Raw genomic sequence first — 20,909 nt, forward strand, 5'->3', positions numbered from 1 at the left:
TGAAAATGCTAAAAGTAATTTTGAAAAAGCACGTAGTAGATATGCACATTTAATGACTTCGCCATTTGTTTTGGTGAAGATTCTAAAACTTTATCAAAAGGAATATTATGATGAATATGTTTTACCTTTATTACGTAAGCCAAAAATAACATTTGATATCAAACTTGATGACTCGTTTTTGATAACAGATATTAGACGCAAGGCTGAAAATCATCAGTATAAAAACAGTTCTGAAGTAATTGAGGATTTATCACGTGTAATCCGTTTTGTAGATTGTGGAAACAAATATTTCATTCAGAAAGATTACAACATACACGACAAAATGAATCAAATATCATTCGTTCTTCAGTCAAACATGAAAGAGTCACTCAAAATGATTAAATTATTTAAAGAAGAAGGTAAAACAATAACAGCATGGGATGTACTACTAAATCAATTGTCTTCATTAACCGTTAAGGGTGTTTGCTTTAAATCTGATTCCCCAGATGTTTTCTCAACGTTTCAAGGTTATAAATACAACATTCTCGAAAAGCCTGATTACTCAAAAATTGAGATGTTTATGGATTTCATTAAAGAAGTCATTTGTGATAATAACGATGAAGTGTATAAATACCTTCTCGGCTGGATTGCATCAATGATTCAACATCCTGGAATCAAGAATGAAACAGCAATTATTTTGAAAGGACTTCAGGGAACAGGTAAAAACAGATTCACAGACATTATTTCTGAACTCCTCGCCGGTTATTCATGTAAAAACATTACTGAAATAAGTGAGCTAACGGGTAATTTCAACTCAGTAGTTGAGAATAAAATGTTTCTTGTACTTAATGAACTCAAGAATGTAGGTGAAGATAGACTCGCAAACTTCAACGCTTTGAAATCAATTATTACGGATAATGAGATTAGAATTAATGAAAAGAATCAACCCAGAAGAACTGCTCAGAACGTTGCAAACTTTATTTTCGTAACTAATAACGTCTACCCTGTCAAAATTGAAGTTGGAGACAGAAGATACGTAGTTTTAAGGGTTAATGGTAAATTTAAGGGTCAATTTGATTACTTCAAGAATTTAATGGATTCATGCACAAAGGAATTTTATGATAATTTACTAACATATTTTATGCAATATGACCTTTCATCATTTAATGTACGAATCATACCGATGACTGAAGCCAAACAAGATTTAATCGAGTTATCAACAAATCCTTTAGATGAATGGATAAATACACATTATGATGAATTATGTGCAGGTATGACGTGTAAAAATGCTCTATTCTGCAAACCATCAGACATGAAAGACAAAAACTTTCAAATGAGCATTAAGGATAAATGTGAAAGGAAACAAAGAAAAATAGATGGTAAACAAACATGGTATTATGTTTTGAAAGAAGAAATGAAAGGATTATATAAACAAATTGAACCAAACGATAATGAGGAATCATTTACTGACGATGAAATACCTGTAAATGAGGCAGTATAAAGTATGATTGGAATTTATTTTTGCCTTCCTCCTGTGATGTTGTCAAAATGTCATGTTGTCTCATTTTTTCATAGAAGTTAAATAACCTGGTGACCACCTGGTGACCTGGTGACCCCTTCAGTTATTCAAAAATAATTAATTATTGAATAACCCACTATGTTGTCAAAATGTCATGTTGTCTCATTTTTTCATAGAAGTTAAATAACCTGGTGACCACCTGGTGACCTGGTGACCCTTCAGTTATTCAAAAATAATTAATTATTGAATAACCCACTATGTTGTCAAAATGTCATGTTGTCTCATTTTTCATAGAAGTTAAATAACCTGGTGACCACCTGGTGACCTGGTGACCCCTTCAGTTATTCAAAAATAATTAATTATTGAATAACCCACTATGTTGTCAAAATGTCATGTTGTCTCATTTTTTCATAGAAGTTAAATAAGTAAATCTGGTGACCCACCTGTGAACCTTGGTGACCTGGTGACCCCTTCAGTTCTTCAAAAATAATTAATTATTGAATAACCCACTATGTTGTCAAAATGTCATGTTGTCTCAAACTTTAGAACGGCATAATTTAAATTTTTATTTTTATCATAAATGAATACCCCACAAGCTCAAAATTTACCACGAATCATAACAAGGGAGGAAATGATAAAAATGATGCAAGAACATGTTAAAAATAACAAACCACTAAAATTGAGAAAATGTGGTTATGCAGTAATGATGGAAAGAGAGATGTTGTCGAAGAGGAATAAAAATTAAATTTGGATAGAGTTTAAAAATTCATCTTTATTAAATTCATCTCTTCCAATCAATTTATTTATTCTATTAAATTCTTTTATTTTTGCTTCACTCAGTTTAATGATTGAACGGTAAGTTTCTAATTTTTCGATTATTTCTTTATCGTTTTCAACCCCACCGCATTGCGCTTCTTTTTGTAATAGCATATTTTTGATTTAATTCTGTTTAGTTTCTTTTTATATTCATTGTCTGGACTCTTGACTGCTTTGTTGTCACTCATTTCTTACGAAATAAAAAAATTAAATATTATTTAAATATAATGGAGTAATAAAATAAATCGGAATTTCTATTAATTTATTGTCAACTTCAACTAATGCATTGCCGTTAATATATCTAACAAATTCAGCTATTGTGTCAAATCTTCGTCTTCTTTTTGTCATTGATTTATCAGTTTTTCCATAATCGAGATGAATTCAAAACTTTATCCCCTTGTTTAAAATTCATGAGCCCCGAATTAATTTGTTCACGTTTAACATCATTTAACCTTTCCATTTGCTTTCTAATATATTCCCATTCTTTTGAAATATCATTTTTCATTTCCACTGGTTTCATGTTTATAGTTCTATGCCATGTATTATTGTAATAATATACTAACTGTTGTATGATGGAGTCATGATTTCCATCCCAGTATATCTGACCGTTAACCCCTAACGCATCTCTAAGAGTTCTCATTACCGCATCAACTATTTTATTATGAAACGTATATGGAGAGGATGAAAAGTAAAAATTAATTTGTGGGAAATAATGAGCCATAGCTGCCTGAAATCCTTTATCACCATCACCCCTGATATTATCTACTCTTTCATGATCTAGTAAGTATTGAATAGCTCTTCTTGTTTCCTGTTCTGTTTTCCCTTTCACCGGAATGCAATATAAATATCTAGTGTTAATGTTAATGGCAAATAAATAAGTAACGTTTCCTTTTGAATATTCCAGATGATCGATTTCGTATGAATATGGATATGGAGCAAATGAAGGCGACTAAATTTTTCCTTTAAGGTTGAATTTTGGGTCAATTGGTTTATTTAATATCTTGAAATCCTTTTTAAAATCTTTTTGCTTCTTTAATGTTTGAAATGGATATAATAAAGTGAATGATGAAGGATTAACTGAAGGAGGAGGTATACTGTTGGAGGTTTTGGTGTTGCAAGTGGTTTAATTTTATCTGCTTTGATTTTGTTGAGATTCATTCCTCCTTCATTAATTCTGGATGTATTCTATTCATTTGTTTTAAATATGCTGTATATAAAGGTTTGATATACTTTCCCGCTTCGAGTTTATGTTGAAGGATGAATTCCAAAAGTTGATCTTCATTTAAAAGTCGGGCTGAATATGGTTTAACTAATGAATCATAAATTAAAGCTTGTGCTTCATTTATGGTCTGAAGGACCTGGGCGTTTTGTTCCTTTGTTTTTTGCGGCTCAGGATTATATAATTTATATAATTCATCAATATCTTCTTCTGTTAATACTTTATTTTTGAAATCTTTCAACTGTTTAAGTTGTGATTTAGTTTTTCCCTTTGAATATTCATTATTTTTAATTTTGTCTTTAATTTTAGAAATTATTTTATCATGATATTTCAAAATTTCATTTTTATAATATGGATAATAATATTCCATATCATCACCCGTTATATTGTTATCATATTTTTGGAGATATGCTTTTAAATCATAATAATTAAGAAAATTTTGATTAAATACTAAATCATCAATTAAATTTTTAAATCTGTTATCCATTTATATAAAAATAAAATCAATGTTTTAAGGGTGCCCACCTCTTTGATCAAGAATCAAAACCATCATTAACGGTTCCTTTTGTCTCTTCTGTATTTTATTAAATAAATGGCATACAACATCCATTTTCACAACATACAGCCTTAGTGTGTGCTCCTGTTAATGCAGTCTTACCAATTGTTAAGCGAGTCATTGACCCGTTTTTAAGTTGTAAATTAATATTCTGACCATCAAATATCACTTTATCATTTATTATATCCAAATAATTTTTAGGTGTTAATTGTTTATTTTGTCGTAAACTAACACCTTTCATTTTTTGTGCAATCTTTTTAAAATCACTTCCATCAATTGAACCGTTGAATGATGTATAACACTTAGGACATAAAGCAACCATGTTATCACCTTGTTTCTCAATTGCTAAACCCAATAACTTCTTCTCATGTGCTTTTTCTTCAGCTTTATTCTTTAATTTAGGTTTAAATTTCTCATCAAAACAGAAGAAATCAAAGGTGCGAATTTGAAAATGTTTTTATCATAAAATTGTTTATCGGTAACAATTGCTTGAAATGCTTGAGTGTTAGGAAGATTTGGTCGCCAGCGATTGCCCAATAAGATGAATCAGTATCACCTTCAATGAAATGAAAACGATTAACATCCATGCATTTATACATAAAATCATAAATGAAAACCAAATACCAGTATTTAGCATTATCTAAAGTGAAGAATGCCTCTTGTAAACATGTATCACATCTATAAAATCTATCTTTAAGCATCACTTGATATGTATCTTCACCTATTTCTCTTATGTTTTTAAACTTATTTGACATACATGCAACGCGTGCCTTCTGTGCATTCATTATTTTAGTCTTTGCGTAATTTTGTGTATTCATTGCATCGTAACCATATGATCCATTAAGTGAAATCTTGCAAAATAAACTTTTTCCTTTATTTCCTTCTAATTCAGCCTTTTGTCTTTCGTTCATAAATTTGTTCGCAAATTCATTAAAACAAGTGTTTTTAGTAAATGTTAAAATTGATTGAATATCATCGATGATAAAATGAAATCTGTCTATTAGATACCAAAGATAATAAGAAGAAAATGGTTGATATTGGTTGTGTGTTGATGCTAACTGAGTTAATTTCTCTGTTTCTGGTCAACTGGTAGATTGTTTGATTTCATGTAATTATACATAAAACTGCCAATTGTTTTTTCATCTGTGATAATATCTAAGTTTCTTATTATCGGTAAAAAGTTTATGTAATCATTAATGTATTTTTCATCAATGTGACCCTTTACTTCAGCCACGAATAAAGTATTTTTCTTCTTAATTATTCCCAGTGCTTTTGCTTTCTTTGTTGCTGTATCACAAATGATAACACCATTCAATCTTCCCGGCATATACATTTTATGGTCAGTATATTGAATGAAATCATGAGGATTAGATGAAAATGATGAAGGATATAATGAATTAAAATCAACACCAACGAAATGAGTCATAATGTTGGGTGTCCTCATTTGATACAGTTTTAGTTTCTGGATTATATGAAAGTTTATTAATGTGCGTGATTCCTTTAAGATTACTCTATGTTGAACATTTGATAGACCACCAGTAATTCCATTACGGAGAATGTGATAAGCTTCAACTGAATCTAAAGTCATTGGTAAATTATTTTTTAATGCATAATTTCTTAAATTGATTCTTAAACGTTGAACATCTTCATCTTTATTTGATTTTACGACATTGCAATAACAACACATTAACTGACAATTTTCTTTGGTATGTGGTTTTTCATTATCGATTCTATCCAATGTTGGTTTATTTGCATATGTAAACGCTTTACCACACATTTTGCATTTAGATGAAAGGATTAAATCGTGATAGTATTGAATCATCCATTGAAACATTGTTTTTAGTATCCTTTCTGCTTTTTCATCTTGTTTCTTATATGATTCAATTTTATATTTCCAATACTTTTTCGTTAATTCAAAACTTGATTCCACATTTTCTTCTTCTGGATATTTTCGTTAGGATTAAAGTCTTATATGCTAAAGCGTAACGAATCATTGAAGCATTCGATGATAAAGAAAGATTATGAAGCATGTCAATTTTATAAACAAATGTTTCTTCAATAATTTTATCAATTGGGTCAATCATAATTTCAACATCTTTATTGCAATAATGAATAAAATATTCTAATCTATTCTTAAATTTTTAGCATCATTGAGATATATTTGATAATCACTATCTGATATAGTTTCTTGTTAATGCTGAATAAAATGAATCTTCGTGAATGGTTCCTTTATATAATTCTTCTTCGTAATTTCCCATGTGATGAATTGATAAGGGAAAAAGGATTTAACACGTGATTTATTGTTTCCGAAATCTTGAGTGAATTGGTCTAATGTCCCACCCGCTATATAATTTCTGATGTCAATAAATCTCAATTCATATGGAACGTTTGTTTTCTTTACAATGATTTGCTTAAATTGTGAAGATGAACCCAGCATTGATTTTATTTTCCATTTTGCAGTGTTTAAATCACGAAGAATTAAATTTAAATCAAACTTTCCCGAATTAAAACCTATGATATTCACTTTATTAAATTCCTCATCTAGAAGTTCTTTAAATGCTTTCTTCTGTTTTTCATTTAATGTTTGCGACTTCATTAATTCTTCATATTGTTCAATATTTGATTTAGCAACTAATGAACAGGTTGAAAATAAAAACTCAATCCAATCAGAAATAAAAGAATCACTCGAAGTTAAGCAAAAATTCCTCGTATATGTTTTATCGTTTAATTTAACCGTTGATGATACCATGAATGGTTTTAAGTAAGCGTTCAAAGTTGCACACTCAGAAAGTTGTAATTCTTCTTTAGTCTCTAATGTTTCGAAGTCAAAAGTAATATAATATCTTGTCGGTTTATAATATTCCTGCAAATTGTGAGCTAATAGCCACTGATATATCTTCTGTTTCGTGATATGTGGTGCATATGGTTGTTGTGTGTTTTGCAATTGAACGTCTTGAATTAATCTTCCATTATTTTCTTTACATTTCTCACAATGTTTTAAAAATCTTCTTTGGTTTTTCCTTTCTGGATCATCACGGATAGAATAAACTTCTTCTTTGCAAAAGGGCAAACTTTATAGCCGGTGAGTGCTTCAACGTCTGTTATTCTGTCAGCGTGAAGTTTTCCACATGGACTCTGTGTTAATAAAATATTTACTGTTTCAAATTCTGGATCTATCATTATTGATTCCACTAATGGAAAGTCTACCTTGTTAATGTCTACGTCTTCTGGTTGAGGTCACAATAATAAAATCAATATTAACGTTTAACATTCTTGCTAACCTCTCACTTTCTGATGAAATGTCAAACCCTTCATATGCATCTATGCTTCATTTAAATAACTTCTACGAGTTTTAGGATTAACACCATCAGGAATGTTATAGAAGCGTTTAAATAACCTTCTACCTTCTGCTCTATTTGATTATCATTCATTTTAGCTGTTCCATTTTTGTTCATTTATGTAAGAATAAAAATTAAAAAATAAAAATAAAGTTTATTTTTTAAAGTCCGAGACTCAGAGAGTCCAGGGCTAAAGTCCATAAAATGAATTAAGAACACATAAATTTTTATCATCTGCGACGTGACGAATACATTTTAATTTACTCAAGAATGCGTACCCTGATACATTAAATCTAATTCCTGTCTTATTTAATTTCACAACTTTGAAAAGGAATGTATGAATAGCTATAAAATGATGAGATGATGTTTTATGGGTTGCTTCCATTTTTTCTGAAATAAATGAATAAATATAATGTTTATAAGTTTTCATATCTTTTATGTTCTTAATAACGAATGGTATAGACCTTTCAACTTCGTCTTCCTTCGGTGCTGTTCTTTCATATGAAACATTATTGGTATCTTCAATAATGAAACCACAATCACATAAAATTTTATATTCCAATTGTTTCTTTTGATATTTTATCTAACAAATCAAAAACTTTATCAACACCTGTACATTTATTTAAATAATAATTTGTGTAAATATCATGGTCTTCTTTCTTAATCGTATTTGTTGCATATGTTACATTTTTCAGTGCTTTTTTGAATTTTTCAGAATCAAGAGGAGGTGAAAGTAATATACATGGATAATCTCCATCGTCAATAAATTGTAACTTATGTTTATGAATAAATTTTGTGCCTTCTTCTGAAAGTGTTTCGTCAATATCACCATCTAATAAATTTTTAGTAGATTCCAAAAAGTAATTTTTATATCTTTCTTCATGAGATTTTTGAACTTCTGATTCTGAAGCTGGGATATTCATTAAACCCTCTACTTCATTTTCATTATATTTTTCAACTTCTCTTAATTCCTTAATTTTTTCATCTATTTCATCTCTTATTTTTTCCAGTCTTTCAATTTCATCATATTCATCATCTTTAATCCGTTCTTCATAATATTCAGGGAAAACATCAGGTTCTTTAGGTTTTTCTTCTTCAGATGTGGGATATAAGAAATTTATAACATCATCTTTATTCATTTTTCCATCATAATCTAAATCATTTAAAAACTCCGCGAATTTTTGACAATTTCTTAAATAATATTTATCAACTTCATAACCCGCCTCCTCTAATATATCCTTTATTTCCTCATTTGTGAATCCTAATTTTTTAACGTTGTTAGTTTTGACACTCATTTTCATACAAATTAAAAAAATAAATTATTCAAAAATGTAAGACATGAATTTTTAAAGTTTATTTTTTATTCATGAAAATAATTATTTCTAATTTCTTCTTCTCGTTTATGAGGTCTTTGATTATGACTCCATTGATTCCATGAAATTAAATATTCTTTATCATTATATTTATACTTCATTAGCTTATTTTGGCTTTCATATTCATTTAATAATTCACAATCTTCATTTTTAAATTGAAGTTTAACCCATTCAGGATTTAAACAATGTTTAATTAATCGCGGAATATCTGACATCATCTGTATATAGCTTCTTTTATAAAAGATAAAAAATAAATTATTTTAAAATTAATGTTAATTTTTTTAATGTGTTTATAAATAAATATATTTTAATGCATCGTCTATATATAGATGTAACAAAAAAAGTCATTAAACCCGTACTCATATACTACTGATCATTGAAAAACAGAACTTGTTATTTTATTGATATTTAAATCATATGAAAATGTTTCCACTTATATCTTTGGACAGAAGCATGTTTGCTCACACTTTTAATTGAATTTTACGCACCTCTTCAGAATTTTTTTCGTTTAGAGTTTTCAATCGTTTTGAATTCGTATTCTATTATTTTTATCCTAAATCTTTTTCTTCGTCTGAACTCTAATCTATTTAATAAGATTCAGAAGCTTTTAAAAAGTTAATTTAGATCGAATAAAAGTTACATATTTTCCGATGTACTTCATATTAAATCATAATTAATTTTATTAAATTCTGAATTTTTATTGATAATTTGACACAAAATTTTGTGAAAAAAATTACTCCTTTTATGATTGAACTTGTTCTTTTTATACGTATAAATGTTTTTAGACTTTTTAAAAATTTATTCAGAAAATCGTATATTAAAAAGTTTAATTTCTAATTTAGGATTATCGAACTATATTAAGCCAAATTTAGTGAAACAGATTTTTATTATCGTTGCATATTTAAATTTTTCTGATTAAATTCTTTTAAGATTCAGAGTACAGCTATTTTCAAAATGATTTATTTAAGATAGCTAAACACATAACAATACAGAATTTCTCAAAGAAACCATTCTGTAAAATTTCTATATCTTTTCAAAATATTTATCAATTTTCTTTAATTTTTCATGATTACGTCCTTACATAATTCCAAGCATTGCAAGATGCATCATAGTCAAACCCTACGAGACTATGAGAAAATCCAAAAGAGAGTTAAACAGAATGAGGGAAAGCTGGAATTCATTACAGAATATCTTGACCATTACTTTGGAGCACATGTTAACACAGTCATTCTTAATTCACTGGCCAAAATCATCATGGAAACATATGGAATTTCTTTAGATAGACTCGCTAAAAGAAATCGTTCTGCCCTATTATGCTGGTATTCGGAAAATTGGGATAAGATATATCCTGTTCTAAACGCACTAAATATTGGAAGAAAGAATGAATCATTATTCAAAACAGAAATGAAAAACCCTCTGATCGAGAATTACAAACCATTAGCAATTAGGGAACCAAAATGCGACGATCCATTATCCCTAGAAATACTTTTAAATTGTCATTAATTCACTTATATGATCTGTGTAACTAAATGTTAAAATTCAATCTTTATTTTTGAGTTTATTACTATATAATAGATAAATTTGAAAATAATTAATGATATGAAGATTATCGAGCTATGATTTGAATAAATGGAGACACATTTAGTGATGATTTTGATTTTAATATAAATTATATGAACTTTAATGGAAAAATGAATATTAAGGTATAATGTAGACAGCATGTACGATATCAATGACGATTCATGAGGATGTTGCATGAATTTTTTTGAATTAAGATTTGATATCTTTGAATTATTAAAATCCATTTATAGGCATAAATTATACTATTAATAACTATTCTGTTTTGAATATTTTTAGTTCTTTGCTAAAAACTAAAATATTGGAAAAAAATGTATAATATATTGAATCTGTGAATACTATTCTCTTGCCTATAGCCGAAATTCCTGTTATTTGTCATTATTTTTGTGTTTTCCAATAAAATTGGAAATATCAACGAAAAAATGAATTTATCTTAATAATTTTGTGAGTTAACAATGCTGATACTAACAATCTTTTAAATTTTCTCATTAATTAATGATTTTGAATATTCTATAATCATCACATTTGTGAAATGTCTCAAAAATTCAACTTAAATTGAAAGTGTTTTCAAAAATCAATCAATATTTTATTCTATATTAGCTTTAATTATGTATTCTAAATACATTTCGCCGATAAAAACATATTGCGAAAATTTGAATGTGTTATAGACCGAAAATAGATTTTTTCGGTTTTCTCTTCAAATAATTGAAAGAATGATACTATTATAGGTTTATTATATTATATTATATAGCATATAATCATGCTATAGCCGAAAATTATAAGTTTTGAGAAGATTGAATATAACACAAATAAATTTGAATGTAAGTTAAATTGCTTGTTGTTTTTGATAGGTATTTAATGGGAAATCCAATATTGCAAAATTCAAATTGAATGATTGAAAGAACAGAAAAAGTCATTCTTTTCAATTTCGAATATGTTTCATTGTATAATTATATGGCAAATAAGATATTTAAACTTGATTTTTTGAAGGAAAATTCACAAAATTGAATAGATTCAAATAATTTTTATTCAAAAATAAACTAGTTATTTGAGTTTAATACTAATTATCTATTCAAATTACAAAGTTTGTAATTTAAAATATTTTGTGAGATCAGATTGAATTAATTCAAGGTTCTTTTCAATTAATATTAATGACCATATTACGCATTTTCGAACATTCTAAACCAAATATATAAAATGGGACGGACGATATGTCTGCAAATTAGCTAGACATGCGGGGAGATGAATAATGCAAGTTATTAGCTCTTATACTCTAACAAAAAATTAATTTTTAAAAAAAAGACCGAATACGTTTCACAGCGAGAAAAAATAAAAGGCAAGATAGAATTTTCTAGACATAAAGAAGTTGTTTACCGAGTTTTAGCTCTTATCTCTAACAAAAAATTAATTTTTAAAAAAAAGACGAATACGTTTCACAGCGAGAAAAAAATAAAGGCAAGATAGAATTTTCTAGACATAAAGAAGTTGTTTACCGAGTTTTAGCTCTTATCTCTAACAAAAAATTAATTTTTAAAAAAAAGACCGAATACGTTTCACAGCGAGAAAAAAATAAAAGGCAAGATAGAATTTTCTAGACATAAAGAAGTTGTTTACCGAGTTTTAGCTCTTATCTCTAACAAAAATTAATTTTTAAAAAAAAGACCGAATACGTTTCACAGCGAGAAAAAAATAAAAGGCAAGATAGAATTTTCTAGACATAAAGAAGTTGTTTACCGTTTTAGCTCTTATCTCTAACAAAAAATTAATTTTTAAAAAAAAGACCGAATACGTTTCACAGCGAGAAAAAAATAAAAGGCAAGATAGAATTTTCTAGACATAAAGAAGTTGTTTACCGAGTTTTAGCTCTTATCTCTAACAAAAAAATTAATTTTAAAAAAAAAGACCGAATACGTTTCACAGCGAGAAAAAAATAAAAGGCAAGATAGAATTTTCTAGACATAAAGAAGTTGTTTACCGAGTTTTAGCTCTTATCTCTAACAAAAAATTAATTTTTTAAAAAAAGACCGAATACGTTTCACAGCGAGAAAAAAATAAAAGGCAAGATAGAATTTTCTAGACATAAAAGAAGTTGTTTACCGAGTTTTTAGCTCTTATCTCTAACAAAAAATTAATTTTTAAAAAAAAGACCGAATACGTTTCACAGCGAGAAAAAAATAAAGGCAAGATAGAATTTTCTAGACATAAAGAAGTTGTTTACCGAGTTTTAGCTCTTATCTCTAACAAAAAATTAATTTTTAAAAAAAGACCGAATACGTTTCACAGCGAGAAAAAAATAAAAGGCAAGATAGAATTTTCTAGACATAAAGAAGTTGTTTACCGAGTTTTAGCTCTTATCTCTAACAAAAAATTAATTTTTTAAAAAAAAGACCGAAATACGTTTCACAGCGAGAAAAAATAAAAGGCAAGATAGAATTTTCTAGACATAAAGAAGTTGTTTATCCGAGTTTTAAGCTCTTATCTCTAACAAAAAATTAATTTTTAAAAAAAAGACCGAATACGTTTCACAGCGAGAAAAAATAAAAGGCAAGATAGAATTTTCTAGACATAAAGAAGTTGTTTACCGAGTTTTAGCTCTTATCTCTAACAAAAAATTAATTTTTAAAAAAAAGACCGAATACGTTTCACAGCGAGAAAAAAATAAAAGGCAAGATAGAATTTTCTAGACATAAAGAAGTTGTTTACCGAGTTTTAGCTCTTATCTCTAACAAAAAATTAATTTTTAAAAAAAAGACCGAATACGTTTCACAGCGAGAAAAAAATAAAAGGCAAGATAGAATTTTCTAGACATAAAGAAGTTGTTTACCGAGTTTTAGCTCTTATCTCTAACAAAAAATTAATTTTTAAAAAAAAGACCGAATACGTTTCACAGCGAGAAAAAAATAAAAGGCAAGATAGAATTTTCTAGACATAAAGAAGTTGTTTACCGAGTTTTAGCTCTTATCTCTAACAAAAAATTAATTTTTAAAAAAAAGACCGAATACGTTTCACAGCGAGAAAAAAATAAAAGGCAAGATAGAATTTTCTAGACATAAAGAAGTTGTTTACCGAGTTTTAGCTCTTATCTCTAACAAAAAATTAATTTTTAAAAAAAAGACCGAATACGTTTCACAGCGAGAAAAAAATAAAAGGCAAGATAGAATTTTCTAGACATAAAGAAGTTGTTTACCGAGTTTTAGCTCTTATCTCTAACAAAAAAATTAATTTTTAAAAAAAAGACCGAATACGTTTCACAGCGAGAAAAAAATAAAAGGCAAGATAGAATTTTCTAGACATAAAGAAGTTGTTTACCGAGTTTTAGCTCTTATCTCTAACAAAAAATTAATTTTTAAAAAAAAGACCGAATACGTTTCACAGCGAGAAAAAAATAAAAGGCAAGATAGAATTTTCTAGACATAAAGAAGTTGTTTACCGAGTTTTAGCTCTTATCTCTAACAAAAAATTAATTTTTAAAAAAAAGACCGAATACGTTTCACAGCGAGAAAAAAATAAAAGGCAAGATAGAATTTTCTAGACATAAAGAAGTTGTTTACCGAGTTTTAGCTCTTATCTCTAACAAAAAATTAATTTTTAAAAAAAAGACCGAATACGTTTCACAGCGAGAAAAAAATAAAAGGCAAGATAGAATTTTCTAGACATAAAGAAGTTGTTTACCGAGTTTTAGCTCTTATCTCTAACAAAAAATTAATTTTTAAAAAAAAGACCGAATACGTTTCACAGCGAGAAAAAAATAAAAGGCAAGATAGAATTTTCTAGACATAAAGAAGTTGTTTACCGAGTTTTAGCTCTTATCTCTAACAAAAAATTAATTTTTAAAAAAAAGACCGAATACGTTTCACAGCGAGAAAAAAATAAAAGGCAAGATAGAATTTTCTAGACATAAAGAAGTTGTTTACCGAGTTTTAGCTCTTATCTCTAACAAAAAATTAATTTTTAAAAAAAAGACCGAATACGTTTCACAGCGAGAAAAAAATAAAAGGCAAGATAGAATTTTCTAGACATAAAGAAGTTGTTTACCGAGTTTTAGCTCTTATCTCTAACAAAAAATTAATTTTTTAAAAAAAAGACCGAATACGTTTCACAGCGAGAAAAAAATAAAAGGCAAGATAGAATTTTCTAGACATAAAGAAGTTGTTTACCGAGTTTTAGCTCTTATCTCTAACAAAAAATTAATTTTTAAAAAAAAGACCGAATACGTTTCACAGCGAGAAAAAAATAAAAGGCAAGATAGAATTTTCTAGACATAAAGAAGTTGTTTACCGAGTTTTAGCTCTTATCTCTAACAAAAAATTAATTTTTAAAAAAAAGACCGAATACGTTTCACAGCGAGAAAAAAATAAAAGGCAAGATAGAATTTTCTAGACATAAAGAAGTTGTTTACCGAGTTTTAGCTCTTATCTCTAACAAAAAATTAATTTTTAAAAAAAAGACCGAATACGTTTCACAGCGAGAAAAAATAAAAGGCAAGATAGAATTTTCTAGACATAAAGAAGTTGTTTACCGAGTTTTAGCTCTTATCTCTAACAAAAAATTAATTTTTAAAAAAAAGACCGAATACGTTTCACAGCGAGAAAAAAATAAAAGGCAAGATAGAATTTTCTAGACATAAAGAAGTTGTTTACCGAGTTTTAGCTCTTATCTCTAACAAAAAATTAATTTTTAAAAAAAAGACCGAATACGTTTCACAGCGAGAAAAAAATAAAAGGCAAGATAGAATTTTCTAGACATAAAGAAGTTGTTTACCGAGTTTTAGCTCTTATCTCTAACAAAAAATTAATTTTTAAAAAAAAGACCGAATACGTTTCACAGCGAGAAAAAAATAAAAGGCAAGATAGAATTTTCTAGACATAAAGAAGTTGTTTACCGAGTTTTAGCTCTTATCTCTAACAAAAAATTAATTTTTAAAAAAAAGACCGAATACGTTTCACAGCGAGAAAAAATAAAAGGCAAGATAGAATTTTCTAGACATAAAGAAGTTGTTTACCGAGTTTTAGCTCTTATCTCTAACAAAAAATTAATTTTTAAAAAAAGACCGAATACGTTTCACAGCGAGAAAAAAATAAAAGGCAAGATAGAATTTTCTAGACATAAAGAAGTTGTTTACCGAGTTTTAGCTCTTATCTCTAACAAAAAATTAATTTTTAAAAAAAAGACCGAATACGTTTCACAGCGAGAAAAAAATAAAAGGCAAGATAGAATTTTCTAGACATAAAGAAGTTGTTTACCGAGTTTTAGCTCTTATCTCTAACAAAAAATTAATTTTTAAAAAAAAGACCGAATACGTTTCACAGCGAGAAAAAATAAAAGGCAAGATAGAATTTTCTAGACATAAAGAAGTTGTTTACCGAGTTTTAGCTCTTATCTCTAACAAAAAATTAATTTTTAAAAAAAAGACCGAATACGTTTCACAGCGAGAAAAAAATAAAAGGCAAGATAGAATTTTCTAGACATAAAGAAGTTGTTTACCGAGTTTTAGCTCTTATCTCTAACAAAAAATTAATTTTTAAAAAAAAGACCGAATACGTTTCACAGCGAGAAAAAAATAAAAGGCAAGATAGAATTTTCTAGACATAAAGAAGTTGTTTACCGAGTTTTAGCTCTTATCTCTAACAAAAAATTAATTTTTAAAAAAAAGACCGAATACGTTTCACAGCGAGAAAAAAATAAAAGGCAAGATAGAATTTTCTAGACATAAAGAAGTTGTTTACCGAGTTTTAGCTCTTATCTCTAACAAAAAATTAATTTTTAAAAAAAAGACCGAATACGTTTCACAGCGAGAAAAAAATAAAAGGCAAGATAGAATTTTCTAGACATAAAGAAGTTGTTTACCGAGTTTTAGCTCTTATCTCTAACAAAAAATTAATTTTTAAAAAAAAGACCGAATACGTTTCACAGCGAGAAAAAATAAAAGGCAAGATAGAATTTTCTAGACATAAAGAAGTTGTTTACCGAGTTTTAGCTCTTATCTCTAACAAAAAATTAATTTTTAAAAAAAAGACCGAATACGTTTCACAGCGAGAAAAAAATAAAAGGCAAGATAGAATTTTCTAGACATAAAGAAGTTGTTTACCGAGTTTTAGCTCTTATCTCTAACAAAAAATTAATTTTTAAAAAAAAGACCGAATACGTTTCACAGCGAGAAAAAAATAAAAGGCAAGATAGAATTTTCTAGACATAAAGAAGTTGTTTACCGAGTTTTAGCTCTTATCTCTAACAAAAAATTAATTTTTAAAAAAAAGACCGAATACGTTTCACAGCGAGAAAAAAATAAAAGGCAAGATAGAATTTTCTAGACATAAAGAAGTTGTTTACCGAGTTTTAGCTCTTATCTCTAACAAAAAATTAATTTTTAAAAAAAAGACCGAATACGTTTCACAGCGAGAAAAAAATAAAAGGCAAGATAGAATTTTCTAGACATAAAGAAGTTGTTTACCGAGTTTTAGCTCTTATCTCTAACAAAAAATTAATTTTTAAAAAAAAGACCGAATACGTTTCACAGCGAGAAAAAAATAAAAGGCAAGATAGAATTTTCTAGACATAAAGAAGTTGTTTACCGAGTTTTAGCTCTTATCTCTAACAAAAAATTAATTTTTAAAAAAAAGACCGAATACGTTTCACAGCGAGAAAAAAATAAAAGGCAAGATAGAATTTTCTAGACATAAAGAAGTTGTTTACCGAGTTTTAGCTCTTATCTCTAACAAAAAATTAATTTTTAAAAAAAAGACCGAATACGTTTCACAGCGAGAAAAAAATAAAAGGCAAGATAGAATTTTCTAGACATAAAGAAGTTGTTTACCGAGTTTTAGCTCTTATCTCTAACAAAAAATTAATTTTTAAAAAAAAGACCGAATACGTTTCACAGCGAGAAAAAATAAAAGGCAAGATAGAATTTTCTAGACATAAAGAAGTTGTTTACCGAGTTTTAGCTCTTATCTCTAACAAAAAATTAATTTTTAAAAAAAAGACCGAATACGTTTCACAGCGAGAAAAAATAAAAGGCAAGATAGAATTTTCTAGACATAAAGAAGTTGTTTACCGAGTTTTAGCTCTTATCTCTAACAAAAAATTAATTTTTAAAAAAAAGACCGAATACGTTTCACAGCGAGAAAAAAATAAAAGGCAAGATAGAATTTTCTAGACATAAAGAAGTTGTTTACCGAGTTTTAGCTCTTATCTCTAACAAAAAATTAATTTTTAAAAAAAAGACCGAATACGTTTCACAGCGAGAAAAAAATAAAAGGCAAGATAGAATTTTCTAGACATAAAGAAGTTGTTTACCGAGTTTTAGCTCTTATCTCTAACAAAAAATTAATTTTTAAAAAAAAGACCGAATACGTTTCACAGCGAGAAAAAATAAAAGGCAAGATAGAATTTTCTAGACATAAAGAAGTTGTTTACCGAGTTTTAGCTCTTATCTCTAACAAAAAATTAATTTTTAAAAAAAGACCGAATACGTTTCACAGCGAGAAAAAAATAAAAGGCAAGATAGAATTTTCTAGACATAAAGAAGTTGTTTACCGAGTTTTAGCTCTTATCTCTAACAAAAAATTAATTTTTAAAAAAAAGACCGAATACGTTTCACAGCGAGAAAAAAATAAAAGGCAAGATAGAATTTTCTAGACATAAAGAAGTTGTTTACCGAGTTTTAGCTCTTATCTCTAACAAAAAATTAATTTTTAAAAAAAGACCGAATACGTTTCACAGCGAGAAAAAAATAAAAGGCAAGATAGAATTTTCTAGACATAAAGAAGTTGTTTACCGAGTTTTAGCTCTTATCTCTAACAAAAAATTAATTTTTAAAAAAAAGACCGAATACGTTTCACAGCGAGAAAAAAATAAAAGGCAAGATAGAATTTTCTAGACATAAAGAAGTTGTTTACCGAGTTTTAGCTCTTATCTCTAACAAAAAATTAATTTTTAAAAAAAAGACCGAATACGTTTCACAGCGAGAAAAAAATAAAAGGCAAGATAGAATTTTCTAGACATAAAGAAGTTGTTTACCGAGTTTTAGCTCTTATCTCTAACAAAAAATTAATTTTTAAAAAAAAGACCGAATACGTTTCACAGCGAGAAAAAATAAAAGGCAAGATAGAATTTTCTAGACATAAAGAAGTTGTTTACCGAGTTTTAGCTCTTATCTCTAACAAAAAATTAATTTTTAAAAAAAAGACCGAATACGTTTCACAGCGAGAAAAAAATAAAAGGCAAGATAGAATTTTCTAGACATAAAGAAGTTGTTTACCGAGTTTTAGCTCTTATCTCTAACAAAAAATTAATTTTTAAAAAAAGACCGAATACGTTTCACAGCGAGAAAAAAATAAAAGGCAAGATAGAATTTTCTAGACATAAAGAAGTTGTTTACCGAGTTTTAGCTCTTATCTCTAACAAAAAATTAATTTTTAAAAAAAAGACCGAATACGTTTCACAGCGAGAAAAAAATAAAAGGCAAGATAGAATTTTCTAGACATAAAGAAGTTGTTTACCGAGTTTTAGCTCTTATCTCTAACAAAAAATTAATTTTTAAAAAAAAGACCGAATACGTTTCACAGCGAGAAAAAAATAAAAGGCAAGATAGAATTTTCTAGACATAAAGAAGTTGTTTACCGAGTTTTAGCTCTTATCTCTAACAAAAAATTAATTTTTAAAAAAAAGACCGAATACGTTTCACAGCGAGAAAAAAATAAAAGGCAAGATAGAATTTTCTAGACATAAAGAAGTTGTTTACCGAGTTTTAGCTCTTATCTCTAACAAAAAATTAATTTTTAAAAAAAAGACCGAATACGTTTCACAGCGAGAAAAAAATAAAAGGCAAGATAGAATTTTCTAGACATAAAGAAGTTGTTTACCGAGTTTTAGCTCTTATCTCTAACAAAAAATTAATTTTTAAAAAAAACCGAATACGTTTCACAGCGAGAAAAAAATAAAAGGCAAGATAGAATTTTCTAGACATAAAGAAGTTGTTTACCGAGTTTTAGCTCTTATCTCTAACAAAAAATTAATTTTTAAAAAAAAGACCGAATACGTTTCACAGCGAGAAAAAAATAAAAGGCAAGATAGAATTTTCTAGACATAAAGAAGTTGTTTACCGAGTTTTAGCTCTTATCTCTAACAAAAAATTAATTTTTAAAAAAAAGACCGAATACGTTTCACAGCGAGAAAAAAATAAAAGGCAAGATAGAATTTTCTAGACATAAAGAAGTTGTTTACCGAGTTTTAGCTCTTATCTCTAACAAAAAATTAATTTTTAAAAAAAAGACCGAATACGTTTCACAGCGAGAAAAAAATAAAAGGCAAGATAGAATTTTCTAGACATAAAGAAGTTGTTTACCGAGTTTTAGCTCTTATCTCTAACAAAAAATTAATTTTTAAAAAAAGACCGAATACGTTTCACAGCGAGAAAAAAATAAAAGGCAAGATAGAATTTTCTAGACATAAAGAAGTTGTTTACCGAGTTTTAGCTCTTATCTCTAACAAAAAATTAATTTTTAAAAAAAAGACCGAATACGTTTCACAGCGAGAAAAAAATAAAAGGCAAGATAGAATTTTCTAGACATAAAGAAGTTGTTTACCGAGTTTTAGCTCTTATCTCTAACAAAAAATTAATTTTTAAAAAAAGACCGAATACGTTTCACAGCGAGAAAAAAATAAAAGGCAAGATAGAATTTTCTAGACATAAAGAAGTTGTTTACCGAGTTTTAGCTCTTATCTCTAACAAAAAATTAATTTTTAAAAAAAAGACCGAATACGTTTCACAGCGAGAAAAAAATAAAAGGCAAGATAGAATTTTCTAGACATAAAGAAGTTGTTTACCGAGTTTTAGCTCTTATCTCTAACAAAAAATTAATTTTTAAAAAAAAGACCGAATACGTTTCACAGCGAGAAAAAAAATAAAAGGCAAGATAGAATTTTCTAGACATAAAGAAGTTGTTTACCGAGTTTTAGCTCTTATCTCTAACAAAAAATTAATTTTTAAAAAAAAGACCGAATACGTTTCACAGCGAGAAAAAAAAAAAGGCAAGATAGAATTTTCTAGACATAAAGAAGTTGTTTACCGAGTTTTAGCTCTTATCTCTAACAAAAAATTAATTTTTAAAAAAAGACCGAATACGTTTCACAGCGAGAAAAAAATAAAAGGCAAGATAGAATTTTCTAGACATAAAGAAGTTGTTTACCGAGTTTTAGCTCTTATCTCTAACAAAAAAATTTTTTTAAAAAAAAGACCGAATACGTTTCACAGCGAGAAAAAAATAAAAGGCAAGATAGAATTTTCTAGACATAAAGAAGTTGTTTACCGAGTTTTAGCTCTTATCTCTAACAAAAAATTAATTTTTAAAAAAAAGACCGAATACGTTTCACAGCGAGAAAAAAATAAAAGGCAAGATAGAATTTTCTAGACATAAAGAAGTTGTTTACCGAGTTTTAGCTCTTATCTCTAACAAAAAATTAATTTTTAAAAAAAAGACCGAATACGTTTCACAGCGAGAAAAAAATAAAAGGCAAGATAGAATTTTCT

General features: G+C 27.7%; 1 protein-coding gene and 2 pseudogenes across 3 annotated transcripts, besides 2 other annotated features; 1 reads left to right on the top strand and 2 right to left on the bottom strand.

Moving 5' to 3' along the window:
- Nucleotides 1-8,685: part of a mobile genetic element that runs on past the window's edge.
- Nucleotides 53-1,480, top strand: TVAGG3_0797030 (uncharacterized protein; the record flags this gene model as incomplete). Its single annotated transcript, XM_051247186.1, has 1 exon — nucleotides 53-1,480. The coding sequence occupies one exon, from the start codon at nucleotides 53-55 to the stop codon at nucleotides 1,478-1,480; it is 1,428 nt and encodes a 475-aa protein (XP_051082661.1).
- Nucleotides 4,449-5,416, bottom strand: TVAGG3_0797040 (annotated as a pseudogene). The gene has a single exon. A coding segment is annotated over exon 1 (968 nt).
- TVAGG3_0797050 lies at nucleotides 6,183-7,360 on the bottom strand (annotated as a pseudogene). Its single transcript has one exon. A coding segment is annotated over exon 1 (1,178 nt).
- Nucleotides 8,686-11,040: 2,355 nt separating the features above from the next.
- Nucleotides 11,041-11,887: a mobile genetic element.
- Nucleotides 11,888-20,909: the final 9,022 nt, after the last annotated feature.

Source organism: Trichomonas vaginalis, chromosome VI (genome assembly GCF_026262505.1).
Source record: "Trichomonas vaginalis G3 chromosome VI, whole genome shotgun sequence".
In the NCBI taxonomy this organism is placed as follows: domain Eukaryota; phylum Parabasalia; order Trichomonadida; family Trichomonadidae; genus Trichomonas; species Trichomonas vaginalis.